This window comes from Nycticebus coucang, chromosome 1, assembly GCF_027406575.1.
Source record: "Nycticebus coucang isolate mNycCou1 chromosome 1, mNycCou1.pri, whole genome shotgun sequence".
Taxonomy (NCBI): domain Eukaryota; kingdom Metazoa; phylum Chordata; class Mammalia; order Primates; family Lorisidae; genus Nycticebus; species Nycticebus coucang.
In genome coordinates, this window is record NC_069780.1 from 126572463 (window position 1) to 126595175 (window position 22713).

General features: G+C 38.6%; 1 protein-coding gene across 3 annotated transcripts in view; it reads right to left on the bottom strand.

Moving 5' to 3' along the window:
* The window catches only part of ATG10 (autophagy related 10), a 299393-nt gene that overhangs the window by 190543 nt on the left and 86137 nt on the right, over positions 1-22713 (bottom strand). For all 3 annotated transcript variants that reach the window (XM_053587322.1, XM_053587330.1, XM_053587317.1), the window contains exon 3: positions 18144-18251. In XM_053587322.1, coding sequence (XP_053443297.1) covers positions 18144-18251 — 108 coding nt within the window. The remainder of the gene's footprint in view (positions 1-18143; positions 18252-22713) is intronic.

Sequence of the window (22713 nt, forward strand, 5' to 3'; positions counted from 1 at the left end):
CTGTTTCCCTGAAATGTGCTCCCAAAGATGCACTAGGTCTTATTTTCAGGGGACGTCTTATCTTTCCTGTAAGTAGGTCTTATTTTCACAGGATGTCTTATTTTCGGGGAACCAGGGTAAGAAGTAGGGCCAGTATAAATGAAGTTTGCTCAAGGTTACTTTACTAGTAAGTGGCTGAAAGCACTACACAAAACAACTTCTAAATCCAAGTCTAGGACTCTCTCTTCTCATTATGATGTGGTTATAATCTGTGTAAATTAGGCAGTCTAAACTTACTGAATAACAAAATAATTAAAAACAAAACACTGGAGCTGACGGGAAGATGAAAGAAGGGCTTATCATTAGATTCCATTCTTGTGACAACTCAGAAATACAAACTACTAAAAACTCATTGCAAATGTCTCTTTTTAAAACATTGTTAGTTCTATGTTGTTAAAAAGAATGTTGTTTCGTAGAAACTAAACTCATTTGGAGTTTAAGTAATTCTAAGTAATTCACTTGATAACCCAGCTTATATCAAAACAAAGAGGTAGCTGATCTTTTAAGTGAGCTAGTTCTAAGAGTGATAAAATCTGGAGATTTAATCACATAATAGAAATTTCTTGGGGGGCAGAGACAAGATGGCTGACTGAGGCCAGCTTTCCACAGAGGCTCCCATCCAGAAGGAGAGTTAAAGGACAGAAATTTAGCAAGTAACCTGGTGGATTTGAGCTGCACAAAGAGAGAAGGTTGAAGAATGCACATCAACCACGCTGAGGTGAGCTGCGACCACAAGTATACAAACAAAACGTACAAAATCCATCACCAAGCAGACGGGAGCCCCTTCCCCCATAAGAACGGCTCACAGTGCCCCACAAACGAACGAGCAGTGTTCAAAGGTCCTCCCACTACACTCCACAGGAGAGGTCCTCTAAAAACTGGACCTACCTCCCCTACTAGGGTGCCATGGCATTCTCCTCCCAGGCATAAAACTGTATAAAACTGTATGTATTCTCTACCTACAACTTTGAGCTCCCAGCACCCCCCTCCACTCTCACTCTGAGGTCTGGAGGCCTGTCCCCGAGGAGTCCACATACTTGGGTGATTTCTCAACAGGTGTGGACAGTGACTAAACTGCAGCTGGTCAGTGCTGACTCTGGGGCATGGGAGTGAGGAGAGGACAGTCAGCTGAGAAAGAACCACATCAGAGCAGCAGTGCCCTGACGCGCAGAGCACTAGCTATCTTTAAGCAACAATAGGGCTCAATCCCGGATATTCTGAAGCCACACCTCCTGTCTCTCTGGGCAAACAGAGGAGGCGGGGCATCTACTCAGGTGGCAACCACCACAGAACAGATCTGGGAAGGAAAAGCAGGCCCCGTGAGTAAAGGGTTTGCCTGAGGCAGTACCAACATGGGTGGAGCACAAGGACTAGAAATGCACTCGCAGACCTGTGAAGTTCCCAGAGTGGGGCTGACCCAGAGGACCACTTTACTGAGCCTAAGACACACCCGGCCCTCAGGGGATCATCAGCCTATAGACAAAAGAAGACAGGAAGCTAAAACTGATAGGTAATCCAATACAAACCTGCAAGAGCAAACACAGGGCCTGAAGAGCAGGCCCTGGGAACTCAAAACAGCTTCACTTCTGCAGGAGAATATAGCAGGGACAGAAACAAATTCCCGCAAAATTGTTCTGTCCTGTCAGTAACATCAATCAGGGGCAGGGCTAGAACTCAGTGAACAACCCCAGCCTCCATCAAGCGCCCAAGGTTGTCAAGCCTCACCTCCTCCTGCTAGATAGATGCAGAACAGAGCGGCCTGGCTGAGCAAAAATAGATTTTATTGTCATTCAGGCAGGTGCAAACCCCAGGAGTATCGACAGGCAACTGGATAAGCCAAATGCGGCGCTAACAGTGAATGGGTGTGAAAGAGGTGCAAGGTGGGGAAGGAGGCATTTACATTCCCAGACTGATCTATTTGCCAGGTGGCTCCACCTGACTCCACGCAGCACTGGAGCAAGCCATATCAGAATAGTCAACAGACCCCTGTGATCCAGTTGCCAGAGACCTTTTAAACTCTCCCACCTGAGACAGGTGCTGACTGAGACAATTGATTTGGACCATTTGAACTGAGCCAATCGCCCGAGGACTATTCAGGTGGTGCCCTGGGTGTGCAGTTGTAAGAAGGTTCAATTTTCCTTTTCCAATTATTGCCTGTGGAAGGCAGGGTGACTTAATTGTTGGTATTTCTCCACAGCTGAGACTTCAACCCACAGTAACTGTTTCACTAGGATCGAACAGAGACCAGCTGAAAACAAAAAAGAGCCACTTAGCCCCAACACACCATAAAACAATCATGGGGCATAATCGGCAGAAAAACTCTGATAACATGAATAACCAAAATAGATCAACCCTCTGAAGGAACGATATGGCAGATGTAACTGAAGATCCCATTCATAAACAGCTGGCCGAGATGTCAGAAATCGAATTCAGAATTTGGATTGCAAACAAGATTTATAAAATGGAGGTAAATTTGGAATTAGAAATTCGAGCAGCAATTAAAAAGTAGGAATTAGAAATTCAAGGAGAAATTCAAAAGTTGTCTCAAGAATTTAACAAATTTAAAGACAAAACCACCAAAGATTTTGACGCACTGAAGCAAGAATTTGCAACCCTAAAAGATCAGAAAAATACAATAGAATCCCTCAGTAACAGAGTGGAACAAGCAGAAGAAAGGATTTCTGACATTGAAGACAAAGCTTTAGAATGCTCCCAAACTCTCAAAGAGAAAGAGAAATGGAGAGCAAAAACGGATCATAATCTCAGACAGCACTGGGATAATTCGAAAAAGGCTAATATCCGCCTCATTGGAATCCCTGAAAATGATGATGTGGCTTCGCTGGGCACAGAAGCCCTTCTCCATGAAATTATGAAAGAGAATTTCCCAGGCATGCCAAGATATTCTGAAATTCAGATAGCAGACAGTTTCAGAACCCCAGCATGACTCAATCTAGGTAAGACATCCGCAGGCATATCATAATTAACTTCACTAAAGTTAATATAAAGGAGAAAATTCTGAAAGCAGCCAGACGTCAGAAATGCATTACCTAAAAAGGGAAGAATATTAGAATGACTGAAAATCTCTCTGCTGAAACTTTTCAAGCCATATGTGGGAGGTCATCGACATTTAAACTCCTAAAGCAAAATAACTTTCAACCCCAAGTTCTGCATCCAGCTAAACTGAGTTTCATTTATGATGGAGAAATTAAATACTTTAATGACATTCATATGTTGAAGAAATTTCCCATACTGAAAGCAGCTCTTCAGGATATTCTCAGACCTATCCTCCATAATGACCAGCCAAATCCACTACCACAAAAGTAAACTCGCTCAGAAACTTTTGATCAACCTCCAACTTCCACAGTGGTGAAAGGATTATAAATGTCCACTGGACTTTAAAAACTCGATACCCAATATTTTAGCAGACCTATCAATATTCTCCATTAATGTAAATGGCTTAAACTGTCCTCTAAAGAGGCACAGGTTAGCTGACTGGATACAAAAACTCAGGCCAGATATTTGCTGCACACAAGAGTCATATCTTATCTTAAAAGATAAATATAGACTAGGGGTGAAAGGATGGTCGTGCATATTTCAGGCAAGTGGTAATCAGTAAAAAGCAGGTGTTGCAATTCTATTTGAAGACACAATATGCTTTAAACCAACAAAAGTAAGGAAGGATAAGAATGGTCACTTCATATCTGTTAAGAGTAATATTCAATATAAGATTTCAATTATTAATCTTTATGCACCCAACCAGAATGCACCTCAATTTATAAGAGAAACACTAACAGACATGAGCAATTTGATTTCCTCCAATTCCATAATAGTTGGAGATTTTAACACCCCTTTACCAGTGCTGGATAGATCCTCCAAAAAGAAGCTAAGCAAAGAAATTTTAGAATTAAACATAACCATTCAACATCTGGACTTAACAGACATCTACAGAACATTTCATCCCAAAAAAACTGAATACACATTCTTCTCATCAACCCATGAAACATACTCCAAAATTGAACACATCTTAGATCACAAGTCTGACCTCAGTAAATTTAAAGGAATAAAAATTATTCCTTCCATCTTCTCGGACCACCATGCAATAAAAGTTGAGTTCAGTAACAACAGGAATCTGCATACTCATACAAAAACATGGAAGCTAAATAACCTTATGCTGAATGATAGCTGGGTCAGAGATGAAATTAAGAAGGAAATTGCCAAATTTTTGGAACAAAACAACAAAGAAGACATGAATTATCAGAACCTCAGGGATATCGCAAAGGCAGTACTAAGAGGGAAATTTATAGCACTACAAGCCTTCCTCAAGAGAACGGAAAGAGAGGAAGTTAACAACTTAATGGGACATCTCAAGCAACTGGAAAAGCAACTTTAACCCCAAACCCAGTAGAAGAAAAGAAATAACCACAATTAGAGCAGAATTAAATGAAATTCAAAACAAAAGAATTATACGACAGATCATAAAATCAAAAACTTGGTTTTCTGAAAAGGTCAATAGAATAGATAAACCTTTGGCTAACCTAACCAGGAAAAAAAAGTAAAATCTCTAACCTCATCAATCAGAAACAACAAAGACGAAATAACAACAGACTCCTCAGAAATTCAAAAAATCCTTAATGAATATTACAAGAAACTTTATTCTCTGAAATATGAAAATCTGAAGGAAATTGACTTATACTTGGAAGCACGTCACCTTCCAAGACTTAGACAGAATCAAGTGGAAATGTTGAACAGGCCCATATCAAGTACTGAAATAGCAACAACCATACAAAATCTCCCTAAAAAGAAAAGCCCAATACCAGATGGCTACACATCAGAGTTCTACCAAACCGTTAAAGAGGAATTAGTACCTATATTACTCAACCAGTTCCAAAATGTAGAAAAAGAAGGAAGACTACCCAACACGTTCTATAAAGCAAACATCACCCTGATCCCCAAACCAGGAAAAGACCAAACGAGAAGAGAAAATTATAGACCAATATCACTAATGAATACAGATAAGAAAATATTCAACAAGATACTAACAAACAGAATCCAGCAACAAATCAAACAAATGATACATCATGACCAACTCGATTTTATTCCAGGGTCTCAAGGCTGGTTCCATATATGTAAATCTATAAGTATAATTCAGCACATAACAAATTAAAAAACAAAGACCATATGATTCTCTCAACTGATGCAGAAAAAGCTTTTGATAATATACATCCCTTCATGATCAGAACACTTAACAAAATTGGTATAGATAGAACATTTCTTAAACTAATACAGGCCATCTACAGCAAATCCACAGCCAATATCCTATTGAATGGAGTTAAATAGAAATCATTTCCACTCAGATCAGGAACCAGACAAGGCTGCCCATTGTCTCCACTTCCCTTTAACATTGTAATGGAAGTTTTAGCCACCAAAATTAGGGAAGAAAAGGCGATCAAGGGTATCCATATAGGGTCAGAAGAGATCAAATTCTCGCTCTTCACAGATGACATGATTATATATCTGGAAAACACCAGGATTCTACTACAAAACTCTTAAAAGTGATCAAGGATTACAGCAGCATCTCAGGTTACAAAATCAACATTCAAAAATCGGTAGCTTTTATATATACCCACTATAGTCAAGCTGAAAAAAACAGTTAAGGACTCTATTGCATTCACACTAGTGCCAAAGAAGAAAGCTGAAAAAAACAGTTAAGGACTCTATTGCATTCACACTAGTGCCAAAGAAGATGAAATATATGGGAGTTTATCTAACAAAGGACGTGAAAGATCTCTATAAAGAGAACTATGAAACTCTAAGAAAAGAAATAGTTGAAAATGTTAACAAACGGAAAAACATACCATGCTCATGGCTGGGAAGAATCAACATTGTTAAAATGTCCATACTACCCAAAGCAATATACAATTTTAATGCAATCCCTATTAAAGCTCCACTGTCATACTTAAAACATCTTGAAAAAACAATACTTTGTTTTATATGGAATCAGAAAAAACCTCGAATAGCCAAGACATTACTCAGAAATAAAAACAAAGCAGGAGGAATCACACTACCAGACTTCAGACTATACTACAAATCGAGTGATCAAAACAGCATGGTACTGGCACAAAAACAGAGAAGCAGATGTCTGGGACAGAATAGAGAACCAAGAGTTGAATCCAGCTACTTACCAGTATTTAATCTTTGACAAGCCACTGAAAAACATTCAGTGGGGAAAAGATTCCCTATTTAACAAATGGTGCTGTGTGTACTGGCTGGCAACCTGTAGAAGACTGAAACTGGACCCACACCTTTCACCATTAACTAAGATAGACTCTCCCTGGATTAAAGATTTAAACTTAAGACATGAAACTATAAAAATACTAGAAGACAGTGCAGGAAAAACCCTTTAAGAAATTGGTCTGGGCGAATATTTTATGAGGAGGACCCTCAGGGCAATTGAAGCAACCTCAAAAATACACTACTGGGACTTGATCAAACTAAAAAGCTTCTGCACAGTCAAAAACACTGTAAGTAAAGCAAGCAGACAGCCCTCAGAATGGGAGAAGATATTTGAAGGTTATGTCTCCGACAAAGGTTTAATAACCAGAATCCACAGAGAACACAAATGTATAAGCAAGAAAAGAACAAGTGATCCCATCGCAGGCTGGGCAAGGGACTTGAAGAGAAACTTCTCTAAAGAAGACAGGCTCACGGCCTACAGAACATATGAAAAAATGCTCATCATCTTTAATCATCAGAGAAATGCAAATCAAAACTACTTTGAGATATCATCTAACTCCTGTAAGATTAGCCCATATCACAAAATCCCAAGACCAGAGATGTTGGCGTCGATGTGGAGAAAAGGGAACATTTCTACACAGCTGTGAGAACGCAAATTAATACATTCCTTTTGGAAAGAGATATGGAGAACACTTAGAGATCTAAAAATAGATCTGCCATTCAATCCGATAATTCCTCTACTAGGCATATACCCAGAAGACCAAAAATCACATCATAACAAAGATATTTGTACCAGAATGTTTATTGCAGCCCAATTCATAATTGCTAAGTCATGGAAAAAGCCCAAGTGCCCACTGATCCACAAAGGGATTAATAAATTGTGGTATATGTACACCATGGAATGTTATGCAGCCTTAAAGAAAGATGGAGACTTTATCTCTTTCATGTTTACATGGATGGAGTTGGAACATATTCTTCTTAGTAAAGTGTCTCAAGAATGGAAGAAAAAGTATCCAATGTACTCAGCCCTACTATGAAACTAATTTATGGCTTTCACATGAAAGCTATAACCCAGTTATAACCCAAAAATAGGAAGAAGGGGGAAAGGAAAGGGAGGGAGGGGGGAAGTGGGCAGAGGGAGGGTGATTGGTGAGATTACACCTGCGGTGCATATTAAAAGGATTATGTGGAACTTCATAAATGTACAATGTAAATGTATTAACACAATAATTAAGAAAATGCCAGGAAGGCTATGTTAACCAGTGTGATGAAAATGTGCCAAACGGGCTATAAAACCAGTGTATGGTGCCCCATGATCGCATTAATGTACACAGCTATGATTTAATTAATAAAAAAATTTTTTTTGATTGAATAAAAAAAAAATAAGAATTTCTTAAGTTTTCCTACCTCCTTGGGGTTTACAGTCTAAGGAAGCGATCTGTTTAAAAACAATAAGCACAAGTCTGAGGAATTCTAAGAATGAAAAATAAAGACATACATTTCTAAAGCAAATCCTTGAAAAGAAAACAAAAGATGGGGGGAGGGGGCAAGATGGCCAACTGGAGCCAACCTTCCACAGAGGCTCCCATCCAGAAGGAGAGTTACAGGCCACAAGTTTAGCAAGCAAGCTGATGGTTTGGAGCATAGCCAAGAGAAAAGGTTGAAGAACACACATCAATCCTGCTGAGGCATGCTGTAACCCCAAGGAAACAAACAATAGGTACAAAATCCATCGCCAAGCTGACAGGAGTCGCCTCCCACATGAGAACAGCATGCAGTATACTTTCTACAAACAAACAATAAGAGTTCTGATATCCTCCTATTTTATACAATGGGAGCAACCCTCTAAAAACCAGAACTCCTTCCCCAGAGAATACCCACTAACAGTAGTGGCACTTTTCCACCAGGCATAGAACTGTATATTCTCTATCTACAGTTCTGAACTCCCAGCACTCCCCTCCACACTCACTCTGAGGTCTGGAAGCCTGTCCCACATGTAGTCCAGATTCTGGGGCGTTTTCTTGAGAGGTATGGACAAGGTGTGGGTGGTTGCAGGTCTGTGCTGATTCTGTGACACAGGGGTAAAGAGAGGACTGTGGACCGAGAGGGAGAGAGAAGCAGTGCCCTGCTGCACAAAGTGGCAGCAGCAGGAAAAATAGGGCTCTCACTCCTGGGGATATTTTGGAAAGACACTCCCCAATTCTCTTGGCAACCAGTGGCAGCCACTGGCAGAACAGATCTGTGATGGAAATGCAGGCCCTAGGAATAAAGGGTATGCCTGAGGCAGTAACTGTCCAGACAGTGCACGGCAGGGACGGAGGCTAGAATATGCACATAGAGACGGCATCCTTGGGGGGTAGGGGGCTGAGTCAGAAGTGCTGCTTTAGCAAATCTGAGAAGCACCCGGCCCCCAGGTAAACATAGTTGAGACAAAAGCAGGTGGAGCAACAGCACCAGCCCAGGGAGAAATAGACACTGAGAGGTGTGTGCAAATACCAGCCCAGGGAGAGACAGGAACTGAGAGCTGAGTGTGAGCTTTAACCAAACTTGTCCCAACACAGAGTGCAGCAGAGACAGAGACGCCAGCTCCATGAGGATTGGCACAACGGCCGTGGCATAGGGCGGGGTTGAGCCACAGTTTCTGTGAACTCAAACAGAGCCTGGCCCACAGGGGAATACAGCCAGGACAGAAACACTAATTCCGTGAGAATATAAGTGGCAGCAACATCAATCTGGAGCAGGGCTAGAACTGAGTAAATCACCCCAGGTTCCATTAAACACCCAAGGTTGTCAGGCTTCAGCTCTCCCTGCCAGCTAGTGACAGAGTGCAGCAGTCTGGCACAGGAAACATAGATCTACCTCTGACTCAGGCAGCCGCAACCCCCAAGAGCATCTGCTCATTGGAGGGAACTGGCTTACAGCCCTGCGGGGTTACCAGTGACTGGGTGTGAAGGAGGTGCTAGGTGGAGAAGGAGGCATCAACATTCCCAGACTAATTAATTTGCTGGGTGGGTCCTTCTGACTCCACAGAGCACTGAAGTGAGTCATACTAGAGCTGCCAGCAGAACCCTACCTAGTTGCTCGAGACCTTTTGAACTCCACCACTTGAGGCTGGGTGCTGACTGAGACAATTGATTTGGACCTCTTGAACTGGACCAATCAGCCAAGGACTATCCAAAGTGGTACTCTGAGTGTGTGGAGTGAAGTGGAAAGGTTTGATTTTCTTTTAACAGTTGTTGCCTTACTTGGGGACAGGGTGACTTACTTGCTGGTATTTCTCCACAGCTGAGACGTCAACCCAGAGTTAATGATTCACTAGGGTAGGACAGAGACCAACTGAAAACAAGACAGAGCAACTTTAGCCCCACCAAACGAAGCAGGTCCCCAGTGTCTCAGGCCGTAGCACTGTAAGGGTCCTTTGCAAAGCTCTAGAGGAAAAGGTAAAGACACCAGTCCCAGCTCTTGGGTAAATGGCTGATTAATCGCTACTCCAGGAGCCCCCAACCCAACTTCTCCTTATCTGCTAATCTAGCCAACAGTATAAAATAATCATAGGGCGGAATCAGCGGAAAAACTCCAATAACATGAATAACCAGAGTAGATCAACTCCCCCAAGGAACGATATTCATAAACAAATGACTAAGACATAAGAAATTGAATTCAGAATTTGGATTGCAAATAAGATTAATAGAATAGAGGTAAAGTTGGAATTAGAAATTCAAGGAGTATTTCAAACGTTGTCTCAAGAATTCAATGAATTCAAAGACAAAATCACCAAAGATTTTGACACATTGAGACAAGAACTTGCAGCCCTCAAAGATCTGAAAAATACAACAGAATCCCTCAGTAACAGAATGGAGCAAGCAGAAGAAAGAATTTCTGACATTGAAGACAAAGCTTTTGAACACTCCCAAATGCTCAAAGAGGAAGAGAAGTGGAGAGCAAAAATGGATCATTCTCTCAGAGAGCTCTGGGATAATTTGAAGAAAACTAATATTCACCTTATAGGAATTCCTGAAGGTGATGAGGTGGCTTCAAAAGGCACAGATTCTCTACTCCATGAGATAATCAAAGAGAACTTCCCAGACATGACAAGAGATTGTGAAATTCAGATAGCAGACAGTTTCAGAACCCCAGCACGACTCAACCTGAATAAGACATCTCCCAGACACCTTATAATTAACTTTGCCAAAGATAATATGAAGGAGAATATTCTGCAAGCAGCCAGACATAAGACAGCCATAACCTACAAAGGAAAGAATATTAGAATAACTGCAGATCTCTCTGTAGAAACCTTTCAAGCTAGAAGAGGGTGGTCATCAACTTATAATCTCATAACACAAAATAATTTTCAACACAGAATCCTGTATCCAGTTAAACTGAGTTTCAGAAAATAAATACTTTACGGATATATGCGTGTTGAAGAAATTTGCAACAACTAAACCAGCTCTCCAGAATATTCACAAACCTATTCTCCATAATGACCAGCAGAATCCTCTACCACCAAAGTAAACTCACTCAGAAATTTTTATCAAATTCTAACTTCCACACATGCAAAAGGATTAAAAATGTCCACTGGACTTTCAAAAAACTTGATACCCAAAATTCTACCAGGCTTATCAATATTCTCAATTAATGTGAATGGCTTAAATTGTTCTCTAAAGAGGCACAGGTTGGCTGACTGGATATAAAAACTCAGGCCCGATATATGCTGCATTCCAGAATCTCATCTTACTGTAAAAGATAAATATAGACTCAGGGTGAAGGGATGGTCATCTATATTTCAAGCAAATGGAAATCAGAAAAAAAGCAGGTGTTACAATTTTATTTGCAGATACAATAGGCTTTAAACCAACAAAAGTAAGGAAATAAAAGGATGATCACTTCATATTTGTTAAAGGTAACACTCAACATGATGAGATTTCAATTATTAACATTTATGCACCCAACCAGAATGCGCCTCAATTTATAAGAGCGAGACACTAACAGACATGAGCAAATTGATTTCCTCCAGCACCACAATGGTCAGAGATTTTAACACTGTTCTGGCTTTGTCGGATAGATCCTCCAATAAGAAAATAAGCAAAGAAATTTTAGATTTAAACATAATCATTCAACAATTAAATTTAAAAGACATCTACAAAATATTTCATCCTAACAGAAATAAATACATATTCTTCTCATCAGTTCAAGGAACATACTCCCAAAATTGATCACATCTTAGGTCACAAGTCTAACCTTGGCACATTTAAAAGAATAGAAATTATTCCTTGCATCTTCTCGGACCATCATGGAATAAAAATTGAACTCAGTGACAACAGGAATCTACATACTCACACAAAAACATGGAAACTAAATAATCTTATGCTGAACGATAGCTGGGTCATAGACGAGATTAAGAAGGAAACTGCCAAATTTTTGTAACAAAATGATAATGAAGACATGAATTACCAGAACCTCTGGGATACCACAAAGGCAGTCCTAAGAGGGAAATTTATAGCACTGCAAGCCTTCCTCAAGACAACAGAAAGATAGGAAGTTAACAACTTAATGGAACATCTTAAGCAACTGGAAAAGGAAGAACATTCCAACCCCAAAACCAGTAGAAGGAAAGAAATAACCAAAATTAGAGCAGAATTAAATGAAATTGAAAACAAAAGGATTATACAATAGATCAATAAATCAAAAAGTTGGTTTTCTAAAAAGGTCAATAAAATAGATAAACCTTTGGCTAACGTAACCAGGGGTAAAAGTTTAAAATCTCTAATTTCATCAATCAGAAATGACAAAGACAAAATAACAACAGACTCCTCAGAAATTCAAAAAATCCTTAATGAATATTACAAGAAACTCTTTCTCAAAAATATAAAAATTTGAAGAGAACAGACTAATACTTGGAAGCACGCCACCTTCCTAGACTTAGCCAGAATGAAGTGGAAATGTTGAACAGGCCTATATCAACTTCTGAAATAGCATCAACTATACAAAATCTCCCTAAAAAGAAAAGCCCAGGAGGGTGCCTATGGCTCAAAGGAGTAGGGTGCTGGCCCCATATGCTGGAGGTGGTGGGTTTAAACCCAGCCCAGCCAGAAACTGCAAAAGAAAAAAAAGAAACAAAGAAAAGCAAGGACCAAATAGCTTCACATCAGAATTCTACCAAACCTTTAAAGAGGAATTAGTACCTATATTACTCAAACTTTTCCAAAACATAGAAAAAGAAGGAATACTACCAACACATTATATGAAGCAAACATCACCTTGATCCCCAAATGAGGAAAAGACCCAACAAGAAAACTATAGACCAATATCACTAATGAATATTGATGCAAAAATATTCAACAAGATCCTAGCAAACAGAATCCAGCAACACATCAAACAAATTACACAACATGACCAAGTGAGTTTTATCCCAGGGTCTCAAGGCTGGTTCAATATACGTAAATCTATAAATATAATTCATCACATAAACAAAAAAAAAACAAAGAACATATGATTCCCTCAATTGATGCAGAAAAAGCTTTTGATAATATCCAGCATCCTTTCATGATCAGAACACTTAAGAAAATTGGTATATAAGGGACATTTCTTAAACTGATAGAGGCCATCCACAGCAAACCCACAGTCAATACTGTATTGAATGGAGTTAAATTGAAATCATTTCCACTCAGATCAGTAAATGGGGATGCCCATTGTCTCCACTGCTTTTCTACATTGTAATGGAAGTCTTAGCCATGGCAATTAGGCAAGAAAAGGTGATCGAGGGTATCCATATAGGGTCAGAGGAAAACAAACTTTCAATCTTCACAGATGATATGATTGTATAATTGTAAAATATTCCAGATATTGCATAGCTGGAAAACACCAGGGATTCTCCTACTAAACTCTTAGAAGTGATCGAGGAATACAGCAGTGTCTCAGGTTACAAAATCAACACTCATCAATCTGTAGCCTTTTATATACCAACCATAGTCAAGCTGAAAAAACAGTCAAGGACTTCTTCCTTTCACAGTAGATGAAGATGAAATATTTGTGATTTACCTAACAAAGGACATGAAGGATCTCTATGAAAAGAACTATGAAACTCTAAGAAAAGAAATAGCTTAAGATGTTAACAAATGGAAAAACATACCATGCTCATGGCTGGGAAGAATCAATGTTGTTAAAATGTCCATACTACCCAAAGCAATATACAATTTTAATGCAATCCCTATTAAAGGTCTACTGTCATACTTTAAAGATCTCGAAAAAATAATACTTCATTTTATATGGAATGAGAAAAAACCTCAAGTAGCCAAGACATTTCTCAGAAATAAAAACAAAGCAGGAGAAATCATACTACCAGACCTCAGACTATACTATAAATCAATACAGATCAAAACAGCATGGTACTGGCACAAAAACAGACATGTAGATGTATGGAACAGAATAGAGAACCAAGAGAACCAAAAATCAAATACTTACCAATATTTGATCTTTGACAAGCCAATTAAAAACATTCAGAGGGGAAATGATTCCCTATTTAACAAATGGTGCTGGGTCAACTGGCTGGCGACCTGTAAAAGACTGAAACTGGACCCACACTTCTCACCATTAACTAAGATAGACTCTCACTGGATTACATACAGATTTAAACTTAAGACATGAAACTATAAAAATACTAGAAGAAAGTGCAGGGAAAACTCTTGAAGAAATCGGCCTGGGTGAATATTTTATGAAGAAGAACCCAGGGGCAACTGAAGCAACACCAAAGTATAATACTGGGATTTGATCAAACTAAAAAGCTTCTGCACAGCCAAGAACACATTAAGTAAAGCAAGCAGACAGCCCTCAGAATGGGAGAAGATATTTGCAGGTTATGTCTCCCACAAAGATTTAACAACCAGAATCCACAGAGAACTTAAACGTATTAGCAAGAAAAGAACAAGTGTTTCCATCTCAGGGTGGGCAAGGGACTTTAAGAGAAACTTCTCTGAAGAAGACAGGTGCATGGCCTAGAGACACATGAAAAAATGCTCATCATCCTTAATTATCATATAAATGCAAATCAAAACCACTTTGAGGTATCATCTAACCCCAGTAAGATTAGCCCACATCACAAAATCCCCAAACCAGAAATGTTGGCATGGATGTGGAGAAAAGGGAACATGTCTACGCTGCTGGTGGGAATGCAAACTAATACGTTCCTTTTGGAAAGATGTTTGGAGACACTTAGAGATCTAAAAATAGACCTGCCATTCAATCCTACAATTCCTCTACTAGGTATATATCCAGAAGACCAAAAATCACATTATAACAAAGATATTTGTACCAGAATGTTTATTGCAGCACAATCCATAATTGCTAAATCTGGAAGAAGCCTAAGTGTCCATCAACCCACGAATGGATTAATAAATTGTGGTATATGTACATCACGGAATATTATGCAGCCTTAAAGAAAGATGGAGACTTTACCTCTTTCATGTTTACAAGAATGGAGCTGGAACATATTCTTCTTAGCAAAGTATCTCAAGAATGGAAGAAAAAGTATCCAGTGTACTCAGCCCTACCATGAAATGAAGGAGAGGGGGAAAGAAGAGCGGGAGGGGTGGGGGAGGATGAGTGGAGGGAGCGTAATGGTGAGACCATACCTAAAGTGTATTTTACAAGGGTGCATGTTAAATTTACTAAGTGTAGAGTATAAATGTCTGAACACAATAACTAAGAAAACGCAGTGAAGGCCATGTTAACCAGTTTGATGAAAATATTTCAAATGGTATATAAAACCAGCACATTGTACCCCAAGATTGTATAAGATTGCTATGATTTAATAAAAAAAAAAGAAAAGAAAAAGAATAAAAATTACTAAAAAGGAAAAAGAAAACAGCTAAGAAAATCTTAGCCCATTGGAAGGGGGAAATTACTTCTAGTAAGAAAGGAAAATTACATATACTTAGGTAAACATACATATGTGTTTGTATATGTAATCTTCCTTCCTTATATATGTATGTATATATGTATATATTTGTATTTGTAATCATTCAATTACTGTTTCTGCTATTCGGGGTGGAAGATACATCAAGATGGCATGTCTTATTGAACTGGACTGTCTTATTCTAAACTTTAAAATCTTCCTCTGTTGTTTGAAAAGAGAGACAGTGAGATGCATACAAGAGCTACAGCAGTAAAGGAAGCTTATGAGAATGGATGGGAACTCAAAATAAAATCACTGGACCAAGCAAAAATAATCCCAGGGATTTTAAAGGGGTGAGAGAAAAGGTATAAGTTACACTTTTTAGGAAAAAAGAAAAAAGAATAATGATTTAAAACCATAATAGTCAATAGATAGTTTGAAAAGTATTAACAATACTTGGATTCTATTGTTCATACCACATAATCTACCTTTTCACTTAATATGCACACTTAATCCTTGCAATTAAATAGATCATTTTTAATAGCTGCATCTATCATAAAGATGTGCCCGTAATTAACCAATTCATTGCTCTTGTGCATTTCAATTGTTTTCACTTTTTTCTATTATAAATAATGATGATATGAAAATACTTGCAGGTAAATCGCTGTTTGAATTTTTTATTATTTTCTGAGTGCCTGCAATTTACTTTGATGTAAAAACATTACATCAAAAAAGATGTATTGATAGACGGAGAGAGGGATTGATACATGATAAAGCAAGCACAGCATAATGTTGGGTAGTAAGTATATGGATATTCACTGCAAAATTCTTTCAATTTTTCCGTATGTTTGAAATTTGTTGGAAATAAAAAAATGTTGGAAAAACTTATACTTTAGGAGGCTAAATTTCTAGAATTGGAATAGATTATTTGTACTATGTGCACATCTTTAAACTTTGTGAAGTTAATACATCAATCAGAAAGTGTCAGTTCCCTCAAACCGTCAACACCACTTTTTAGTGCTTTTGAAATCTCTGCCAACTTGTGAGGCAAAACTGGTAATTCATCTTTTAAGTCATCATTTTTATGTTAATTTCTTTAAACTTTTCAAGTTAATATATAATGAATTGAAAAGCTTCCTAATATTCTTGGCTTCAGATTTGATGTTGGTTATTGGAACCATGAAGCAGTAATCAAGATTTAAGCGCTCAACTGGGGCCACTCAGCTTATCATCAAGCACAATTCCCTGGAGAATAACTTATAAACCAAATTACAGTAGAACTCTTATAAGTTGACCACCCAAGGGACTGTAACAAACTAGTCAACACACAGAGGGGGTCAACATAAGGAACTAGGCCAACTGTACTGATACACACATGTAGTGCATGTCCATCTGGTCTATAGAAATTAGGTCAACTTATAGAAATGGTCAGTGTAGGGAAGTGGTCAACTATGGAAGTTCTACTATTGTATATTGGTGAAAGTTACTGCCAGGCCAGAATTACACACAGGCAGAAACAGATGACACCCAATTGCTAAGTGAGCCTAATTTAATAGGTCCTGAGAAGAGCTCTTTCTGAAGTCACCTCTCCTATTTTATTAGGATGCTCAGAATTTAAGCATTCATAATTTCTTCTCTTTGGTATTGAAACAATTATGTCTCCACCAATCCTTTCAAAATTCAATTATTTTACTTCAATATGAGCTCCACATAATTATGGTGCTTCCACAGGACAGAATGCAATGAAACCATCAAAAAGAACTATGGAAATCTGCACTTATTGACATGAAAAGATGTTCACAATATACTTGGTCACTGCATAAAAAGCAAATGTGCATAAGTGTCTATGATACAAATGTATGAAAGGATATTTACTAAAATATTTGGTTATTTATTGAAGGGCAGAGATATGAGAGATTTTTTTTACCATTTTTATACATTTCTCTATTGTTTATTTTTACAATAGATATATACAATTTTTAACAATAAGTAATAAAATAAGACTATTTGCATTTTGATTAAAAAATTGAAAATACCCCATAAAATCACTAAGGCATTAGCATCTTAGTAAAATTTAATTTAGCAAGGTTTTCAAGTCAAGGTTAACATCCCCTAAGGAATGAAACCCAAACCAAACATATTTTCAAAGGGATAGATCAAAAATAAAGTTAGACTAGGCAAAAAGGTCTCCAGAAAAGTATTAAGCAGTCTAGGGATAGGTCTGTATGATCCTGAGGGAACATAACTGGGGGGAATAAATCAATAGGAAACAGAAGGCATCTGTGGTCTTCAGATCCAAGAAAAACCAAAAGTACAAAGACTCACTACAGTCTGAATAGACTCAGAGTGGATCTTTAACTTTGCCACAATTCCTGCTTTCCATATTACAAAAATAAATGCCTCCTTATCCCCCTACAACAGGCTCAGTATTCAATGGAAATTCTTTTTTTTTTTTTTTTTTTTTAGTGATCACTGATTTTATTTATTTTTATTTCAGATTAATATAAGGGTACATACAACTAGGTTACATTGTTTGCCTTTGTTAGGTAAAGTATAAGTTGTAGCTGAGCCCTTTACCTGGGAGGTGTGACATGTGCCACTGCCTACAGTGGCAATTTACTGTTAAAAATACTGGGCGGCACCTGTGACGCAGTGGGTAGGGCGCCAGCCCCATATACCGAGGGTGGTGGGTTCAAGCCCAGCCTCGGCCAAACTGCAACAAAAAAATAGCCAGGTATTGTGGTGGATGCCTGTAGTCCCAGCTACTCGGGAGGCTGAGGCAGAAGAATCGCCTAAACCCAGGAGTTGGAGGTTGCTGTGAGCTGTGTGACGCCACAGCACTCTACCGAGGGTGATAAAGTAAGACTCTGCCTCTACAAAAAAAAATAAAATAAAAAAAATACGTACTTCACAGATTTAAATTCTCAAACTTATACTTCATAAAACTGGAAAGGAGAACGTGAAGGGTCAAACTACTCACCTCCAAGGGAAGACAAGTCTGTCCATGTCCAGATGTCCCTGGATGTGACACCACAGTCCCATTTTTAATTTGAAAGTGTATTTTGTACATGTAGCCATCCGAACTGTCCTGTGTTCCATCACCAAAAAAAAAAAAAAAAAAAAGAGAGAGAGAGAGAAAGGCCAATTATTTTAAGAATTCATCATTTTAGAAACTACTTCTTCTTATAAGTTCCAAACTGAGCAATGAAAAGCTAAGTGTACTAAATCATGTGAGATAACGTGGATAAAGAGACTAGTATACTAATCTTTAATAGTATTTAAATAGCATTCAAACTTATATAAATATCTTGTCACATAATTAATATTGATATTTAGGGCATATACATAGAGAATCATTTTCAGAGGTTTTGTATCAGATCTTGAAACTGGAAGGGACTTTCCATTTCAATTTCTTTTCCAAGGCAAGATCTCAATGAAAACGTTTCTGAAAGGTCTGTACAGCATCTGCCTGAGCACTCCGAAGAACTGTAATTCTTTACCCCCTGGTGCAACAGCCACTTCCATTTTTGTGCACTATACATTGAAAAAGTATTGTCTTATAATGTATTGAAATATTTCCTGTTCATTTTAACTTACTGGTTCCAGCTCTGCCCTCTGAAGTCTAACCTCTTTCCCACAAGGCTGTCTGTTCTTCAAAGAGCTGAAGAAATGACCACCATTTGCAAATGTTCCTTCCAAGATAAGGTTTCTGAGCCCTTCACCAGTTGAACGTCTCTCCTGTTTCTTGCACTTGCTTTTAAATATACTAATGGATGATGCTCATCTGTGGTCAGCTCCATTTTTTTTTAACCTCCCCATGCACAAACATGCTCATATACCAATAAATAGTAATTTTCCACCCAATTGTCACAACATTTCTACATTTTAAAAGAATTAAAATAATAACAGGAAGAAGTGGTTACCTAATCTCCTTCTAAGAAGAGGAACATTTGGATACGGTGTCACAAAAACACAGAAGCGCAAGATGGAGATTGGAGTAGGCATGGACAAGCTAATGGAAGCCAAGGATCTCCATCAACCAGCAGAAGCTAGAAGAGGCAAGGGATGATTCTTTCCTGGAGACTATGACCCTTCAAGGCTACAAACCCACAAAGCATGTTGCTATATTAAATACTGTGGCAAGTGTAACATAATGATAAGTATTTGTGTATCTAAACATATCTAAACACAGAAAAAATACAGTAAAAATACCAGTATTATTTACTGGTAATTACTCTTATTATAACCATATATGGCATCTATGTGGTCTATCATTGACCAAAACATCGTTAGGCAGCTCATGAATGTATAATGAAACTATAATGGTATGTGTTTTCAAGAAAAATTATGGGCAGTCTACAATTTCAAAATAAATCTAGCAACAGAGATAAAAACAAAAACTCTAATGACATTCAAGAAAACAATTAGAGCTAAATTGTGTACACTAAATACAACTCATCAAATGATGATAACCACTCTATTTTGTATTTTCTATACCTGAGCACTGGTCATATAATTATATTAATATACAATTTAATAAAATTCTAATTATAATGCAAAAGTAGATCTCCTTTGATGTCAAAACAGATGAATCAAAGATTCCTGTGCACCTACATTATAAAATCTCAATAATCTGGTTTCTTTTACAGTGAGTTAAGAGAAAAATGTCATTTTCAATATTACTTATAATTCAAGAAATTTTTGTTTCCATTATAGATAATTTCTAATACTATTTATTATTATCTACAGAGAGGTGTACCAGGGATTTTGAGTCAGCCTATATTTGGTACTGACAATTTCCTTTTCAGTATCACTCTCTTAACAGTCAAGATTAGCCTCAAAAAATTAAATATAGAAAAAAGAGATTTTAGCATTTTGATTTCCCTTCAATCTTTTACTTCTACAGAAGTCGGTCCTTCTCCTATATTGTTTTAATTTAAGGCAGAAAAATATGTTTTGTTCTTCTCTTATGATCTTTTTTTAAAGACATGCAAACACAAAAGCAGGAGAACTGCTGCCCTATGTCAGCCCTACAGTCCATCCAGCCCAGTAAATGATGTTAACTCAAATCTCCCCTTGGCAATGAAATTTCCCGACTGCTCCGTTCAACACCCCTCTCTAACTTCCCTGCATTCTTTCTGTACTTACTGTAGCTTAAAATTGAACATTTACTCTTCTTTAATTTTTTTTTAACATTTGTGAGTTTTACTTTCCCCAATAGACCATAAGTAAGCACGTAGGCCCCAACTCCGGAGGGATGCCAGGTCTTAACTGCAGAATCCAGACCTCTGTTCCACATAAAAACCTGCGCCACACAGAGTCTGAAAACATCCTGGACTGGCCTGGAGGATGTAGAAACAAAGGGAACTATATAGTTCACGCAGCTTAACCCTCTCATTTTAGAGATAAGAAGGGGAAGGACTAAAGCAATTTTAAGAAGCCTATCTTACAACTAATTAATTAGGGGCAGGGCTGGTGTGAAAAGCAGATCTCTTGACCCAAGCATTATTTCTAGACACTAAGTAAATTGTGCCAAAGGGCAGGATGGTTGCAGAAACTTACCTTTTGACTCTCCTGGACTGCTATAGGCCAGAGCTTTGCACTTTGAGTAATAAGCTCAAGACACACAAGTGTGGCCTGGGGACCAACAGCCAGAGTATTAGCTGGGAGCTTGTTAGACTTGCAGAATCTCAAGTCCCACCCTAGACCTGTATTTAAATCCCCAGGTGATTTGTGTGTTCCTTTGGAAGCACTGAGGCATGTATTGTATCCCTGACTCAAAGAGATGGCAAATTGATGGTGTTAATTGTGGTTCTCAGTCCTAGCCACATATTAGAATCACATGGGGAGTTATCATAGGGCTGTTGTTGAGGTCTCACCTCAGATGGGTTAAGTCAGAAACCCCATAGCAGACTACAGTGCAGCAGCTGGGGTTGAGAACCACTTTTGAATTCAATGAAAAATAGAGTCAACCAAGGAATCTGTAGAAGCCTGAGCAGAAAAGACCACAAACAACTCAAGACTTCTTGAACACCATAGCTTACTTGGAGTTCGCCAAATGCTAAAATCACCTCTGTTGATGCTCATCTTGGAGCTTCAGCTATGCTGAGGCTGCCTTTTAAGGGGTCTTTACCACAACCTCAAACCCTACTTTCTGACAAATTGCCCAGTCTGGTCCACAGTAACTGCCATTAATCTTGTGACTTAAAATTGTTCCATGTTCAACTACACTTCAACTCTCTGGACTCCTTGCTGCCTATCAACACAAAGCATGTTGCTTCACTCTGTCATTACAAGAGAGAAATTAATAGGAAACATCCAGCTGTTATAACCCAGACACTAATAAAAAACAGAACACTTCATCACAGTCAAAACTCTTCCAGTTATCCAAATAGAAAATTCTTTACCTTATACCAAAATAAGGAATAAAGATTTAAATGAAAAAAAAATCATAAAAGTGCTAGATGAAAATAGTAGGGAACATATAGAACCCATACCTTTTTAAATATGATAAGAACCCAAAAGTCATAGAGATCAAAAAATTCTACTGCAGGAAAACAAATTCTTAATGCCATAAAGTCAAAACGCAAATATCAAAATTTGGGGAAAAAAGATGTATAGCTCATATCATAAAAAAGGATTAGTTTTCTCAATATGTAAGTAGCTTTAATTTCCTTAAAATATTAATAGTTCCGAGTTTATACCACTAACGTTTTGGGAGAAAGACCTAGCAGAGGTGCCACCTTATAGGACCAAACAGATTTCACACATTTTCCCTAATTCTTTAAGCTTGCTTTATATTTTGAACTAAGAGACAAAATTGACTTCTTTCAAGACAATAGTCACAGAATAAATGGCATTTTAAAGGTAAACATCTAGGAGCAGAATTGCTAGGTCGTGTAGTAGCAACATGATTGGAACTGAAGACCAGTATCCTATATGAAGTATCTCAAGAACATAAAAACACCACATGTAGCAGCGCCTGTACATCCGTAAGAGCTGCGCATGATCAGTGATCAGCACCCAGGTCTCCAACACGATCAGCGATCTGCCCCTGCCCAGACCCTGGTAAGAGATGCGCCTGCTGAGCCTTGGCACGCCCTGAACAGGAACTCCAGGAGCAATGCAACCCCGCGTCCTCCCTTCTATACCCTCCCTGCCTCCACACCAGCCTGCTCTTCTGGCTAGGGACTCTGGTAGCTGCGTGCACTCCGGAGCCCTCCTGCCTGTGTGCAGAGCCCTTCTCCTGGCCAGAGACCGCTGGAGCCTTGGGCTCTCTGAGCCAAAGTCCCTGGGCACCAGGTACTCCCAGAACTGTGTGCAGCACCCCCCTGTACTGTTGCTAGATCTGGGTGTGTCACACTCCGGGGCTGCTCCCACAACCAGAACACTCTGGCTGGGGCAGCTCCAGAGGAGCTACACAGGGTCACTCCCTACAAAGATCTAGCAACAATAGACTAATCCCGCTGGGGTCTAATCTTGAAGAGGCACCTCCCCAACTCTGAGGACAGTTAGAGGTAACGGTGAAAAAACAAACATGAGGTGAAATC